The sequence below is a fragment of the Gekko japonicus genome, unplaced genomic scaffold, assembly GCF_001447785.1.
Source record: "Gekko japonicus isolate JY-2015 unplaced genomic scaffold, Gekko_japonicus_V1.1 scaffold760, whole genome shotgun sequence".
NCBI lineage: Eukaryota > Metazoa > Chordata > Lepidosauria > Squamata > Gekkonidae > Gekko > Gekko japonicus.
The window spans coordinates 622,338-637,121 of record NW_015169798.1 but is presented as its reverse complement, the minus strand read 5'-3'; the positions used below and the strand labels follow the sequence as shown (position 1 = coordinate 637,121).

Genomic DNA, 14,784 nt, shown 5'->3' with positions numbered 1-14,784 from the left:
ACCCCATTGGAAATATGTGTGTTGCAAGGTCCAAAATTCAGTCATTATAGAGTTAATGTGTGCTTACATTGTGTGCTGTTTAGACTGACCTGGAAGGAAACCTGGCACAGAGCCAATGGAAACAAAGCCGGGGAAACTAAAGTCTGTTTACTCACAATCATTGATTAATGTATTCAGGTGATTTCCTTCTAGGGGTCAAGAAGAAGAAGAATCTCCATTGTTGTAGACTGTGTGGTCAAAGTGTAAAGATGTAGCCTTAGGTGTCTTTGTTGTTTTGTAGATTTCCTGTGAACCCTTCCCTTAGAAATAAAGATTTTTACATAGAAAGAAAATGCCTCCTCTCCAGTGAAGCAATGATCCATTGCAATCTCTGAATATTTAACTATTTTGCCAATTTTTCTAACACCCCAAGGTGTCAAAATAGTTAAATATTCAGAGACTATGAAATAGTTAAATATTCAGAGACTAAGGAAGCAAGTATATAGGCTTTGGGCTCACTGCTGTGAGCTAAATATTGTGGTGCAGAATATAATTTCACATGTACAAGAGCATCTACATGCTATTGATGTAGGTTTTTGATGGTTCACCTACAGCTCTTAAGCCAACAAAGGCTTTTTACAGGTACTATGGACATATGCTTCAAAATACCAGCAGGCCAGTGGCAATCTTGGAAAGGGGAATTGCCAAGGGTAGATTAGAATTAGAATTGTCAAGGAATGTTCAAACTTTAGTTACTGTAGATTTTTTGACCTCGAGCCAGACATCCTGGAATGTGAAGTTAAATGGGCCTTAGAAAGCATTACTAACAACAAAGCTAGTGGAGGTGATGGTATCCCAGCTGAGCTATTCAAAGTCTTAGAAGAGGATGCTGTTAAAGTTCTGCACTCCATTTGCCAGCAAATTTGGAAAACGCAACAGTGGCCACAGGATTGGAAAAGGTCAGTATACATTCCAATCCCAAAGAAGGGCAATGCCAAGGAATGTTCAAACTATCGCACAATTGCACTCATATCACACGCTAGCAAGGTCATGCTCAAGATCCTACAAGCTAGGCTTCAACAGTACGTGGATAGAGAACTACCAGAAGTACAAGCTGGGTTTCGAAGAGGTAGAGGAACTAGAGATCAAATTGCCAACATTCGCTGGATTATGGAGAAAGCAAGAGAGTACCAGAAAAATATCTACTTCTGCTTCATTGACTATGCTAAAGCCTTTGACTGTGTGGATCACAACAAACTATGGCAGGTCCTTAAAGAGATGGGAGTACCAGACCACCTCACATGTCTCTTGAGAAACCTGTATAAGGGCCAAGAAGCGACAGTTAGAACCGGATATGGAACAACTGATTGGTTCAGCATAGGAAAAGGAGTACGACAAGGATGTATATTGTCGCCTTGCTTATTTAATATATATGCAGAGTACATCATGCGAAATGCTGGCCTGGATGAATCACAAGCGGGAATTAAGATTGCTGGGGAAAAGATCAACAACCTCAGATATGCAGACGATACCACTCTAATGGCAGAAAGTGAAGAGGACCTAAAGAGCCTCTTGCTCAGGGTAAAAGAGGAGAGCGCAAAAGTGGGCTTGAAGCTCAACATCAAAAAAACTAAGATCATGGCATCCGGCCCCATCACTCCTTGGCAAATAGAAGGGGAAGCTGTGGAAGTAGTGACAGACTTCACGTTCCTGGGATCCCAGATCACCGCAGACTGTGACTGCAGCCATGAAATTAAAAGACGCCTGCTCCTTGGGAGGAAAGTGATGGCGAACCTAAACAGCATGATAAAAAGTAGAGACATCACCCTGCCAACAAAAATACGCATGGTCCAAGCAATGGTATTCCCAGTAGTCATGTATGGCTGTGAGAGTTGGACTATAAGGAAGGCCGAGCGCCGAAGAATAGATTCTTTTGAACTATGGTGCTGGAGGAGACTCTTGAGAGTCCCTTGGACTGCAAGAAGATCAAATCAGTCAATCCTAAAAGAAATCAACCCTGACTGTTCCCTGGAAGGCCAGATAATGAAACTGAAGCTCAAATACTTTGGCCACCAAATGAGAAGGGAGCACTCACTGGAGAAGACCCTGGTGCTGGGAAAGATTGAAGGTAAAAGAAGAAGGGGACACTAGAGGATGAGATGGTTAGACCGTGTTATCGATGCAACAAACATGAAATTAAGCAAACTCCGGAGCACGATGGAAGACAGGAGGGCCTGGCGTGATTTGGTCCATGGGGTTGTGAAGAGTCGGACTTGATTGTGCGACTGAACAACAACTTGACTTTTTTTGAACCCTCCTTAGTATCAGCCAGGCTAGAATTTGTCCCTTTGTTTGTATCAACAGGACAAAGACAATTAAGTCCCATCAGGTGTGAAGGCAAAGCTTAGCCCTCTTGCAGTGTATTGACATGATATGCTGCAGTTACTGACCATTTGAATTCTAAGTTGCTATGCACACTGGTGTCCCTTCATCTCTGATGTAAATCTGCAGTCAAGGTTCCTCCTCAAGCAATAAACTTTCAATGTTCACAGCTTTGCTACTTTCCTGTCAAGTACCAGTCTTTTGAGGAGCTGCGGTGGCTCAAGTGGTTAAGACGCTGAACTCCAGGCTGTGGAAGGTCAGTAGTTCAGCAATTCAAGACCCAAGTTGCCGCATGATGGAGTGAGCTCCCGTCTCTAGTTCCAGCTCCTGCCAACCTAGCAGTTCGAAAGCAAGAAATTGCAAGTAGATAAATAGGTACCACTTCGGTGGGAAGGTAACAGTGTTCCATGCGCCTTGGTGTTTAGTCATGTCGGCCACATGACCACGGAAACGTCTTCGGACAGCGCTGGCTCTACTTTACCAGTCTTTTGATGTTCAAAGGATCCTATTTTATTCAACGTGGGACAAAAGCAGGGTAACTGGCCTGGTTTTAGAGTCAGTTTTAGATTTCACAGAGAGCTGGCATTTTGTTTCTCTCTACCAGCTGGGGCAGACCACTTGTATCTGCTTCAAGAGATTGTCCTGTTCTCCATGTTTCTCATATTGGCATCTAAAGTAAACTTCAGTTCCAAATTGGAGTTGATGTTGTTGTTCAGTCGCACAGTCGAGTCCGACTCTTCGCGATCCCATGGACCAGATCACGCCAGGTCCTGTCTTCCGCCGTCCTCTGAAGTTGGCTCAATTTCATGTTCGTTGCATCGATGACACTGTCTAACCATCTCATCCTTTGCTGTCCCCGTCTTCTTTGACCTTCAATCTTTCCCAGCATCAGGGTCTTCTCCAGTGAGTGCTCCCTTCTCATTTGGTGGCCAAAGTATTTGAGCTTCAGTTTCATTATCTGGCCTTCCAGGGAACAGTCAGGGTTGATTTCTTTTAGGATTGACTGATTTGATCTTCTTGCAGTCCAAGGGACTCTCAAGAGCCTTCTCCAGCACCATAGTTCAAAAGCAGTTGGACTATAATTGGAGTAGTTTCTGTTAAATTCTGCTAGATTGTTGCTTTGATATGTGATTCTGTTTGGGTTTCATTTAGGAATATGCTATGTAATTTTGTCTTTGCTTTGGTCTTGTATAATTAGCATTCCTTAGAACTTCAATTTTTTTGTTATTTAGTTAGAAAGTTTTGTTTTGTTTTGAAAATTCTTTTGGAAATTCACAGAAATGTTCTTTATTCTCTCTGGACTGTCAGTATTATACATAAAATTTATCTTTTCTTTTTGGTTCACATTCCTGTATCACATGTTACTTACTTCTGGGTGATTCCCCCCCCTCCAGTAAATTTTAAAAGTAATGAGAAATTTAGAGTATGCTAAAACTCGGTGTGGATGGCCTAGGGAAATTTTAAGACTGGATTGTTGGAAGCCAGTTCCTGCAAGAGTTGCTTTATCAATAATGATATTAGCTATTTCATATCCTGCCTGTTGCATATATTGTCCTAACGTATTTTGGCATTGTATTAAAATACAATGAGTAAGTAACAGATGGCTGTTAGGAGATCTATTTTACAGCAATTTTTTTTTTGCATTTACTTGGCTGACTCAGTGATTTTCCTGCCCCTTTCTTAAAAATGTATCAAGGATACTTGCTCAGAGTATTAGGGCAGGAAAAGGGGAAATATATACAGAGAACGCTTATGTTTATTCATCAGTCAATTCCACTGCAATCACACCTCTTATTCCTTTTATTTTATATTGCAATAAAAAGCACTCAGCAAAAGTAAGGGGATAGGCCTGATGTCATGGAAACACAAAGAGTAAATTAATCTGAAATTGACTGGGAGGAGGAATTATCCAGCAGTAGTGAATCTATATTTTGTCAATTACATAATTCAGAAGAAGAAAGTGTTTCAGAGCTCCCTGATGTTGGTTCAGTGGTTGATTTACTGCTTTTCTTTGTAAAGAAAGGTCTTAAAGACATTGTACAGTCTAAGGAAGGAAGTCCAATTCAGCCAGTGCTAAGAAGTTTCCCAGCAATAAAATATGGCCAATCATGGAGACATTTCAATCCAACATGGTACAAACTCTGTTCTTGGTTGGAATATAATGTAATAGAAAATGCTGCATTTTGCTTTGCTTGTCACCATATCACTGAAAACAATGCCTGTACTGGTGAAAATGCATTTATTCATAGAGAGTACAAAAACTGGAAAAGACTACTGACAATTATTCAGGACTGAAGCTTCATAGAAGAAGTGCAGTCCACAAAGACTGCGTGGTGGCTTGGGAGAGTAACAAACAACCACAGAAATTAAAATGAGGTTCTGTTTTAGCACAATTAAGTGATGTTCATAAACAACTTGCAAAAAGAAAATAGGTATTATGTAGCCACTCCTAATTAAGCAAAGGACATACGTAAACAGGAACAAATGTCAGTAGTTTATTTATTTATTGGGATTTTTACCCCGCCCTCCCCACAAAGTGAGCTCAGGGCAGCTTACAAGGGGCAAAGCCCATATAAAACAAGGTAAAAGCAATAAAAACATTAATAACAATTAATCACAGCAACAATAATATTCAATTTAAAAACTTTTAGGGTTTTTTTCATCTGTTTCATCTCCTTATTGCTACAATGGCAAAATATATGAATGATTTGTTAGTTTCCAGCCATGTTATATAAAGTTACATAAAGAATACCTTAGCATGTTGTGCCATAAATATCAAGCACTGCATAGCACAAACCTATAATGGAGCTGATATAATAGGGATGCCAGTCCTTAGGTGGGGGCGGGGACCTGCTGATTTTGAGGCCTCCTGCTTGCCACTGGCTAGCTGCCTGGTGGGGAAAGCCCCACCCCCAAAAGAGACCACTGACGGCCACCCATCTCCCTCCCCTCCTGCAAGATTTAAAGAGCCCTCTTGGGGGTGGGGCTTTTCCCACCAGGCAGCTGGCCAGCGGCAAGCAGGAGGCCTCAAAATCACACACTAACATTAGAAAAGGAAGGGGAGCAGAAAAGAGATGCATCTGGGAATAATGGGAATTAAGGGGGAATTATTTTGACTTATTCTGAAAAGGGTGTGGGTTTTTTTTTAAGATTAGTTTGCCTCTCTAGGATTTTCTTTCAAAAAGACCCTGGATAGGAATTACAACACTTTGATTGGATTCCATGGTTTAATGACCGGAACTAGATGGCTAAGTATTTAAAAATACATTTATAGTTCCATATATTCCACTTCAACATGTGGTCTCCCTCTTTCTCCTCCCATCTTACTGCCTGCCTTTCTTCACCCCCCCTTCTAAAACTTTTTATTATAATCACTAACAGTGAGTGGATTTTGTTCAGTCTGAAAGCAACACATTATTTCACTTGGAGAGACCCCTCTTTCCAGTTCTAACAGATGAAAAAAATAATAAAATAAACCTAATAGCACAACTTGCAGTCTTTATTAGTGGAAGGGAGCTAGAGTCCAGTAGTACCTTATTGACTAACAAAATTTGTGGCAGGGCATGAGCTTTCATGAAGTCAAGAGTTTCCAAGCTCCTTTCAGCCTTGTCTCTCCCTCCCCCCCCCAAGCCCACGGGAACCCAGGGCAAGGGATGGCTTCTTAGAGATCCAAGCCCCTTTCAGCCTTGCCTTTCCTCCCCCCCAGGCCCCCCAAGCCCGCAGAAGCCCAGGGCAAGGGTGACAGGACTTGGATCTATGAAATCTCTTAGATCAGGGTGTGTGGCATATGCAAATAGGTTATAATAATGAGTTATGCTAATAAGCTCCTGCGCCTCTTTTTTTACAAAATGACCCCTGCTTAAGGGATGATATGTCTCATGAACGACTAAGTAGCATTGCTATACCACCAACTGAAAAAAATGGCAAAACCCCTTGACCTTGAAACTGTTGTCAATTATTTTGCAGAACTGCATAAAAACCGACACATTCCACTCCTTTAGATCTACATACCATCCTTTCTGTCTCAGTACATGACAGTTCAGATAGTCAGAGAAGGCTATTTGGATGCACAAGATAAAAAACAACATGGATTGGGTTTCTTTTGTGTACAGGGACCAGGTGTCTTAGTTTGCTCTTATGTTCCTTACAGTTAGAGGTTTCTGCCTTGCATGGCTTCAAAAAGAAGTCATTTTCTAGAGAATGTTCTGTCTGTTTAATGTGTATGCCATGGAAATGTTTATGTAGCAACTTAAAACTTGTTTGAAAGCACATTTCCTTGCTATAATTTGGATGTGATTAATACATGTTATGTAAAAATGAATATTGCCTAACAACATGATTTATTACAGAGGAAACATATTTAGCATTGCAGTTTTGCCATGAAGTGTGCTTTATTTTTCTTTCTGAAATCTCTTTACGTCTATGTTAAACTTGCCCACCCAGAAATATACTTTGCCCCGTCTGTGCCTCCCCAGAATTTTTTTTTCTGGCATTGCCACTGCTCACCAAGTGACACTAAGAAGGAGAAAGCAAAGAAAACCTCTTTGTAAGGAAGCATGTGAAAGATTTTATAAATGGAAATTAGAGTAAAATGTACAACAAAAAATGGCAATCACGTAAATCCCGTTGAAATGGATGGGAGATGTGTTGGTGCTGGCTGTTGTTCAGTTCAGAAAGGCCTGTGCTAGAGACATTTCCAAAGGATTGTACTTCAGAGTCCTTTCAGGGCTGTTAACTTGGCTTCTCTTTGTTGCATTTCTTGTACTTTTAAATATTATTTTGCTTTCTCCTCTATGGTGTTAATTTGGAGAAGAAAGTGGTTAAACATCTGGAGTAACCCAACCCACCCAAGCCTGTATAGTTTGAGGCAGAGAAAGGATTAAAAATCTAGCCGCTTTCTAATGACTATAAGGATTAGCGAGATCAAAAATCTCCTGATCTTTCTGTGACTCATCACCAGATGCTTAATTCAACAGTATGGTCTGCTGCCAGGGCAACCTCCAAAAACACCCAAACAGAGTTTGAGGTAGGTTCTTCTGGATATGTGTTTGGTTTTGATACTATAAAAGTGAGTGCTATGTGTTTACCTAACTTTTTATTCTTACTGTTATAAAAGTTGACCATGTGATTGATTGATTTACATGCCTTTACAGCAAAGATGGTTTACACGTCAAAACCATTGCCCAGAATATAACATATTTTAAAAAAGGAGATAGAAAGAGCAAATAAAAACAAGCAAATGCAGGTGTAAACTTTGGATAATTATAAAACTGTTCCATAATGATCAGGTAAAATTGAGGGGCAGGGAGGGGAGCCCAATGGCAGTTGGTCCCAAGCAGGCTGGTGGATAAGGCCTTGCTGTGCCTCCTTTCTCCCTCTGCATTTTGGAGAGCCATCTTTGAGTAGTAAAATGACTATTCACTGACATTCCAGTGACATATACGCTGTATAAGCCCTTTCAGGGGTCGTTTCGTAGAAAAAGAGCTAGGGGAACTAATTAGCATAACTCATTAGCATATGCCACACACCCTGACATTACCGGAAGTGATGTCATAAGGCCACACCCCCTGACATCACCGGAAGTGTGTCATAAGGCTACACACACCGCCCCCAACGGTCCCGGCCGCCGCCGGCCTTGCAGCTCCACTGCCGAGCCCCATGAGGGGCCCGGCGGTGGACCTGCAAGGCCGGCGGGAGTGCAAGGAAGCCCCGTGAAGGCCCTCCCTGGCCCCAGGCAGGCAGGGGTGGGGAGAGGCAGGGAGGAAGCAACTTACCCTCCCTCTTCTCCTGCCTCCTCCTGGCTGAATGAGGGCCGGAAGCGGGGCGGCCGGAAGCAGGGGGCGGGGGTTTGGCATGTGCCCCGCCCCAGTACCTCACCCGGGGGAACTGTGATCCCCCGCGATCCCCCCGAAATGACCTCTGAGCCCTTTGCAATCATTATTTTAAGAGATTTCTCTTCATTTATATAATTGTCATACAGTCCACAAAACCAGTATTATTTTAAAAAGTGAATGTATAGTAGTTGATTCATCAGTTCAAAAGTTCTATGGAGCATAATGAATATTTTTAATTACTTAAATTCTGCAGTTAATATTTTGATCTGGCATTCTTAACAGCCAGTCTATTGAACTATTATGCAACAAATTAAAATAAGGCTGCAGTCCTTCAGTGAGTTATGCTCCCTTTAATCCCAGAACAACCTAAAACAATCACTATTGAAAAACTACCCTTTTATACATATAGATCAATTAAACTATTGGTGGTTGGTGGACTGTCCCTCATCCCATGCCGACACTGGGAGGCAGCATTGTCACTTTACGGGTGGGGATCTGAGGCTGAATTATAGTGATTTGTCCCCAAACTATCCCATGACTATGTGGTTCAGGATCGGATAGCATGGCAACCAGGAAATTTTGCTGACCTTCACTAACAGGCACAGTCAGAGGCACGCTCATGCCATTAGTTGCACATGAATCTAAGCTCTTACTGCTTCTAGCATGACCAGGTACCCAAGTAATCTTCTTTATTTATTTAATTAAATTCCCAGCCTGCCCTTCCCTGCACCGCAGGGCTCAGGGAGGGTTACAACAGTATACAATAGATTTAAAATAATTGAAACATAATCTACCCAATATTAAAACCTACATGACATTGGCTTATACAACTCACAAGATGGTAATAAGATACAAATTGACAACTGCTCCCAAAAACCTTTCAGTATGGGCAAGTGGCAGAATAGCAGCAACAATAGAATCGAATAAACAGCTCAAGGTCGGGTAGGGGAGGCCAGTATAGTTAGATCTTCACTGCCTCAGCCAAAGGCCTGGCTGAACATCTCCATTTTACGGGCCCTGCAGAATTGCAACAAGTCCCACAGAGCCCTGATCTCACTTGCGAGAGTGTTCCACCATGCCAGGGCCAGAGCCAAAAAGACTCTGGCTCTGGTCAAAGCTAAGCGGATCTCCTTTGGGCCAGGGACCAGCAGCAGATGTTGATCTGTGGAGCGTAAAGCTTAGAGCATGAGGGTGCTGAGGTGCTATGTACTTAAGGTTGCCAACCTCCAGGTGCTTGTTGAGAAGAAGCAAACAACCGTGATGTATTATGCCAAAAAAGTCTCCAAGGGCTAGAAATTTCTTTTTCCAATATTCAGTTTACTGGAAGCAATTCAAACGCCATCAACACCAACGAACCATGCATATTATATCTCGTTTCGTATAACTTTATCAAAGTGGGTAGCGTTGAAATACCTATATCTAATTACAAAGATAAAATTCTATTATTAGTATTAATAAGAGAGTGACGCAAGACTAGGAGCTGCGGTGGCTCAAGTGGTTAAGACGCTGAACTGCAGGCTGTGGAAGGTCAGTAGTTCAGCAGTTCGAGACCTGAGTTGCCGCATGACGGAGTGAGCTCCCGTCTCTAGTTCCAGCTCCTGCCAACCTAGCAGTTCGAAAGCAAGAAATTGCAAGTAGATATATAGGGACCACTTTGGTGGGAAGGTAACAGCGTTCCGTGCATCTTGGTGTTTAGTCATGCCGGCTACATGACCACGGAAACGTCTTTGGACAGTGCTGGCTCTTCAGCTTTGAAACGGAGATGAGCACCGCAACCCTAGAGTCGGACTCGACTGGCTTTCGAGCAAGGGAACCTTTACCTTTACCTAACGCAAGACTATACAAAGCAACTAGCAATTTTATAATATACTTACAATATTAATCCATTTGGCAAACACTCTATTCATATCCCATAGTAACAATAATCATGCTTCCAGTAAACTGAATATTGGAAAAAGAAATGTCTAGTCCTTGGAGACTTTTTGGCATAATACATCACGGTTGTTTGCTTCTTCTCAGCTTCCATCCCGTGATCTCTCTCTTCGGTTTGCAACCTCCAGGTGCTGGCTGGAGATCTCCTGGGATTACAACTGATCTCTAGGTGACAGAGACCAGTTCCCCTGGAGAGAATGGCTGCTTTGGAAGGTGGACTCTATGGCATGATACCCCACTGAAGTCCTCCCTCTCCCCAAACCCCGTCCTCCTCAGGCTCCACCCCCAGAATCTCCAGGTGTTTCCCAGCCCAGAGCTGGCAACCCTACATGCACTTGCACTTTGCTAAAAAAACTAAGCTATATCAATATCAGCCGGGCTCTCAACTGTTTCCAGCATGTCTGGCTTGATGTTCTGACTTAGAAATACTCTATGGGCTTTTCCGCATTCTCATTTTCCTTGCTTGTGTGTTCCTGTTGCTTTGGGGTTTTTTTTCCTCCTGTTCTGTGTTTTGCTTCCTTTAGTGGTCGATTTGAAATTACATTGCTTTATATCTGGTATAAAAACCTGCAGGGAGATATACTGCTCATAAACCAATGTAATATCAAATTGACCAGTAGAGGCAGAAAAATACACGTGAAGCAGACCCCCCCCCCCCCAAGCAACAGGGACTTACAAGTGAGGAAAATGAGAATGTGAAAAAGCCCTGTGATGCCACAGGAGTTTCCAGGATGCACTCTTTGTTTGCCTTTCTTTTCCATTTAGGTCTTCAAACACCTTTGAACTGTTCACAAACTGCTCTCCAAGACCTTCTGTGCTGCACCCTATTGTTTGTGCCATTTGGCATTGACCCTTGTGATATATTCATGGAAGTAACTAGCTGCAAGCCAAAAAACACTTACTTCTGAGTAGAACTGCTTGGGTTTGCTTCCAATAACTACTGGTGCTTTCTTGGATAGAGAGACCCAAGTAAAATTAATGAATATTCTTCCCTTTGAGCTTTGACTACCTTTGAGCATGGATCCTCATTTTAGGAGACAATATTTACTATACAGTAAGGCAGTCTTAAAATATTCTGCTATGGTTTAATATCAACAATGCACAATCCATACATCATGCCCAAATGAAAAATGGGATTGGCAATTGGAAGTACCAACGTAAGTTGCAATATTCACATCCTTCCCTGCAGTTATCTAAAGTTTTATAAAGGACATTCTTATTCTCCCACAGGCCCTGCTATTCCTGTTGGGGTTGACGTGCAGGTTGAAAGCCTGGACACTATTTCTGAGGTCGATATGGTATGTAATTTTTTTAAAAAGTCTATTTCCAGCTAGAAATAGCTTGAATTTTGGTTCCGGTTTAGGGTAGGGTATTATACTGTTAACATGTAACTACTTCCCAAAGCCAATGTGTGATAGACTGTCATTTGTGCCTGGTACTTACTGAGATGGTAAACTGTGTTCTCAAACTGCAGGTGGAGGCTGATATGATGGAATATTCCTGTATTCATTTCCCCCCCTGAATATAGAAAACTATAATGTCAGGGAGAAAGTTCGAATCCTTCTCCCTAGGTTAACAACCTCACCTCAAACTATGACTTGATTTCCAGACTACAGAGATTAGTTGCCTTGAAATGGCAACTTTGGAGAGTTACATCCATCACATTCCCACTGAGGCCTCCCCTCCTGAAACTCAGTTGGAGGTGTCCAGGGGCCAGCTGCAGCAAGAAGAACCCTGCAGGAACGCAATGCAGCCAGGGAGGCCAAAGCATGCTGCAGCAGCACAGTGGCCACAGGAGACAGTGGCAGAGAAGCTTCCAGAAGAGGCAGCGACAACAAGGACAGGTTGGCAGCAGCCAGGCTCGCTGGAGGCTGACCAACCAAACGAGCAGCCCAGCAATACCTAGCTGAGCCCAAAGGATCCTGGAGGTGTGGCAACAGCAAAGGAGGCAAGGTGCAGGGTTACCAACCTCCAGTTCACCTGGAGAAAATGGCTGCTTTGGAAGTTGAACTTTATAGCATTATGCCACAAACCCCACCCTCCTGAGGCTCCACTCCCAAGATCTCCAGGTGTTTCCTGACCCGGAGCTGGCAACTCTAGCAAGGTGGGACCTGGCGTGATACAAGGAAAGCCCAGCCAGAGAGGCCAGAACTCAGGGAGAGCACATGGTGGGGTGGAAAAGGCAACAGGCAGTCCCAATCTTACTAGGCCTGAGCGGGCTGGAAGCAAGCTGCTTTAGAGGAGGCCGGGGGGGTGGGGAGTTATGGCCAGAACCGATTGGTCCTGGCTCCTGATAGACTACATGGCCTAGCCTCAAAAACATATTTAATGATAGACATTTTATACTAGAGCTGATACAGGTAGCTCTAGGATTTGCTGGATTCCTGGAGCTACCCATAGAGTTTGTGGTGATTCTTAGAGCTACCCTATGTGACTTCCATTTTTACCTGAAGTAATGTGGTGCTACAGCCAATGTCACAGTTTTTGGGTTTTTTAAAAATATTTCTACTGCTGCAACTCAGAGCAGTGGCAGGCAATGGAAACAGGGGGTGGAAAACTCCCTGCCCTCACTGGGGGCTTGGCAGTCTATTTTATACTAATCTAGGCCAGGCTTGCTCCTTAGAATTGTTTCTCAAAATACACGTGGAAGGCTGTAGAAACCATCTCGATAAAAATGAAGTTTTGTAGAAAGTGGATCTGTGTATCTTATAAAGGAGGTGAAGAGACTTTGGACCTGCCTACAAATTTGCACACATAAAGTTCATTATAGTTCTGGCAATACATTTACATTCATTCAGGTGTGACTCCCAAAGAGCATAGCCATATGTCTATCAGGCATAAAACAGTTCTGAATGCTTGCTTTACTTTAAAAATCACTGTAAAGTGATTGATAAGCCTCCTAAAGGAAAGTGGAGAGGAGCCCTAAGATTGCCATATCCCAGGAGGCGGGGGGTTGCCCACTTTAGGGGCCCCTGATCCGCCAGCCCGAATCCGGCCGACGGGGGGACCCCGCCCCCAAAGTGTCTAGATTGGGCCAACATGCCCAGTGCGATGACATCACCTAGAGGTGACATCACTGTGCCGGGCATGTCACCAGGGGACATTCTAGCATTCGGCCTGAAAACTCTATGGTATCATAGAGTTTCTAGCTGAATGCTAGAGTGTCCCCCTGGCAACGTGCCTAGCACGATGACGTCACTTTTGGGTGATGACGATGCGGCACATGCACTACATGCGCGCAGCAGAAGATCCCAGGAGAGGGGCTTCTTCTCCCCACCAGCAAAAGGTAGGGACCTGACAACCCTAGGGAGCCCTCATGGGGATGGTGCTAAATCAAGTCGTGCCGCACTAGGGTTGCCAGCTCTGAGCAGGGAAATACCTGGAGATTTGGGGGTGGAGCCTGGGGAAGGCGGGGTTTGGGGAGGGGAGGGACTTCATTGCAGTATAATGCCACAGAGTCCATCTTCCAAAGCAGCCATTTTCTCCAGGGGAACTGATCTCGGTCATCTGGAGATCAATTGTAATAGCGGGAGGTCTTCAGATGCCACCTGGCGGTTGGTAACCCTATGCCACACAGCTTCCTTTGCTTTGAGCAGAGAAAGCATCAGTGAAAGCCCTATTGATTGTGTCTTGCCTTGAAAACCATATGGGGTTGCCGTAAGCTGTGATCTGATATATTAAAAATCACAGTAAAAGAAGAAAACTGCATGTAGATATTGTATGTAAAGAGTTAACTGAGGAAATTTTACCTAAGGGACATAGTAATATATCTTTTCCCTTTTCTTCCTTCTTTCACTTTGTGTAGGCCCTTTCTACTAATGTTTATGGATGTGGGGAATATAATCATGATACATCTTCTTTCTTCAGGATTTTACAATGACATTGTATCTGAGGCATTACTGGAAGGATGAGCGTCTTGCGTTTCCCAGTCACACTAATAAGAGCATGACTTTTGACGGAAGGCTAGTGAAGAAGATCTGGGTGCCTGATGTCTTCTTTGTTCATTCTAAAAGATCCTTCATTCATGACACAACTACTGATAACATCATGTTGCGGGTGTTCCCAGATGGCCATGTGCTCTATAGTATGAGGTAAAGTCACAATCAGTTCACTATCAGTTCCACTGCATTTTTTGGCCAGCTCTGTTCCAGTTCCCGTGAAGGTGTTTTTTGTATGCTCAAGGATTCCCCCCCCCCAAAAAAAAGAAATTGCTTTAGTTACTTCTCTGTTTCAAACCATTCAGAGTTGTCCTTCAATGGTGTACTGGGCAATATAAAAGTGGTGCTTCTCCCATGTAGCTCGTCCATTGCTGTGGTGTTTGCTGTATAAAATGTGGTGAAACAAGAACCTTGTGATTGTTATGGACATCCCTTGTGACATTATCTCTCCCTTATTATAAAAGAGTTTTGGGTGCCAGAATTCTAAAATTGGCCCCTTTAGTGTTAGGCCGAAAAAACTGCCACTCGGAAGACACTGGCTGGGTTCATTGGCTGCTTTGTGCAGTCCCGGCCAGCGTTCCAAGGTCATTTACATATGGAAGCTGATTGGACTACACTCCATTCCACACCTCAAACTCACCCCCCCACAAGGCAGTTGGAATTTTCAGTTGGGAATGATGTCAGCTGCTCCCTAGGCAGAGGCTGTGTGTGTGTGTGTG

The 14,784-nt window shown here is 43.4% G+C and overlaps 1 protein-coding gene across 2 annotated transcripts in view; it reads left to right on the top strand.

Annotated features, from left to right (window-relative positions):
- The window catches only part of LOC107115387 (gamma-aminobutyric acid receptor subunit rho-2), a 70,932-nt gene that overhangs the window by 32,853 nt on the left and 23,295 nt on the right, over positions 1 to 14,784 (top strand). For both annotated transcript variants that reach the window (XM_015417082.1, XM_015417081.1), the window contains exons 3-4: positions 11,358 to 11,425; positions 13,995 to 14,218. In XM_015417082.1, the coding sequence (XP_015272568.1) occupies positions 11,358 to 11,425; positions 13,995 to 14,218 (292 nt within the window). The remainder of the gene's footprint in view (positions 1 to 11,357; positions 11,426 to 13,994; positions 14,219 to 14,784) is intronic.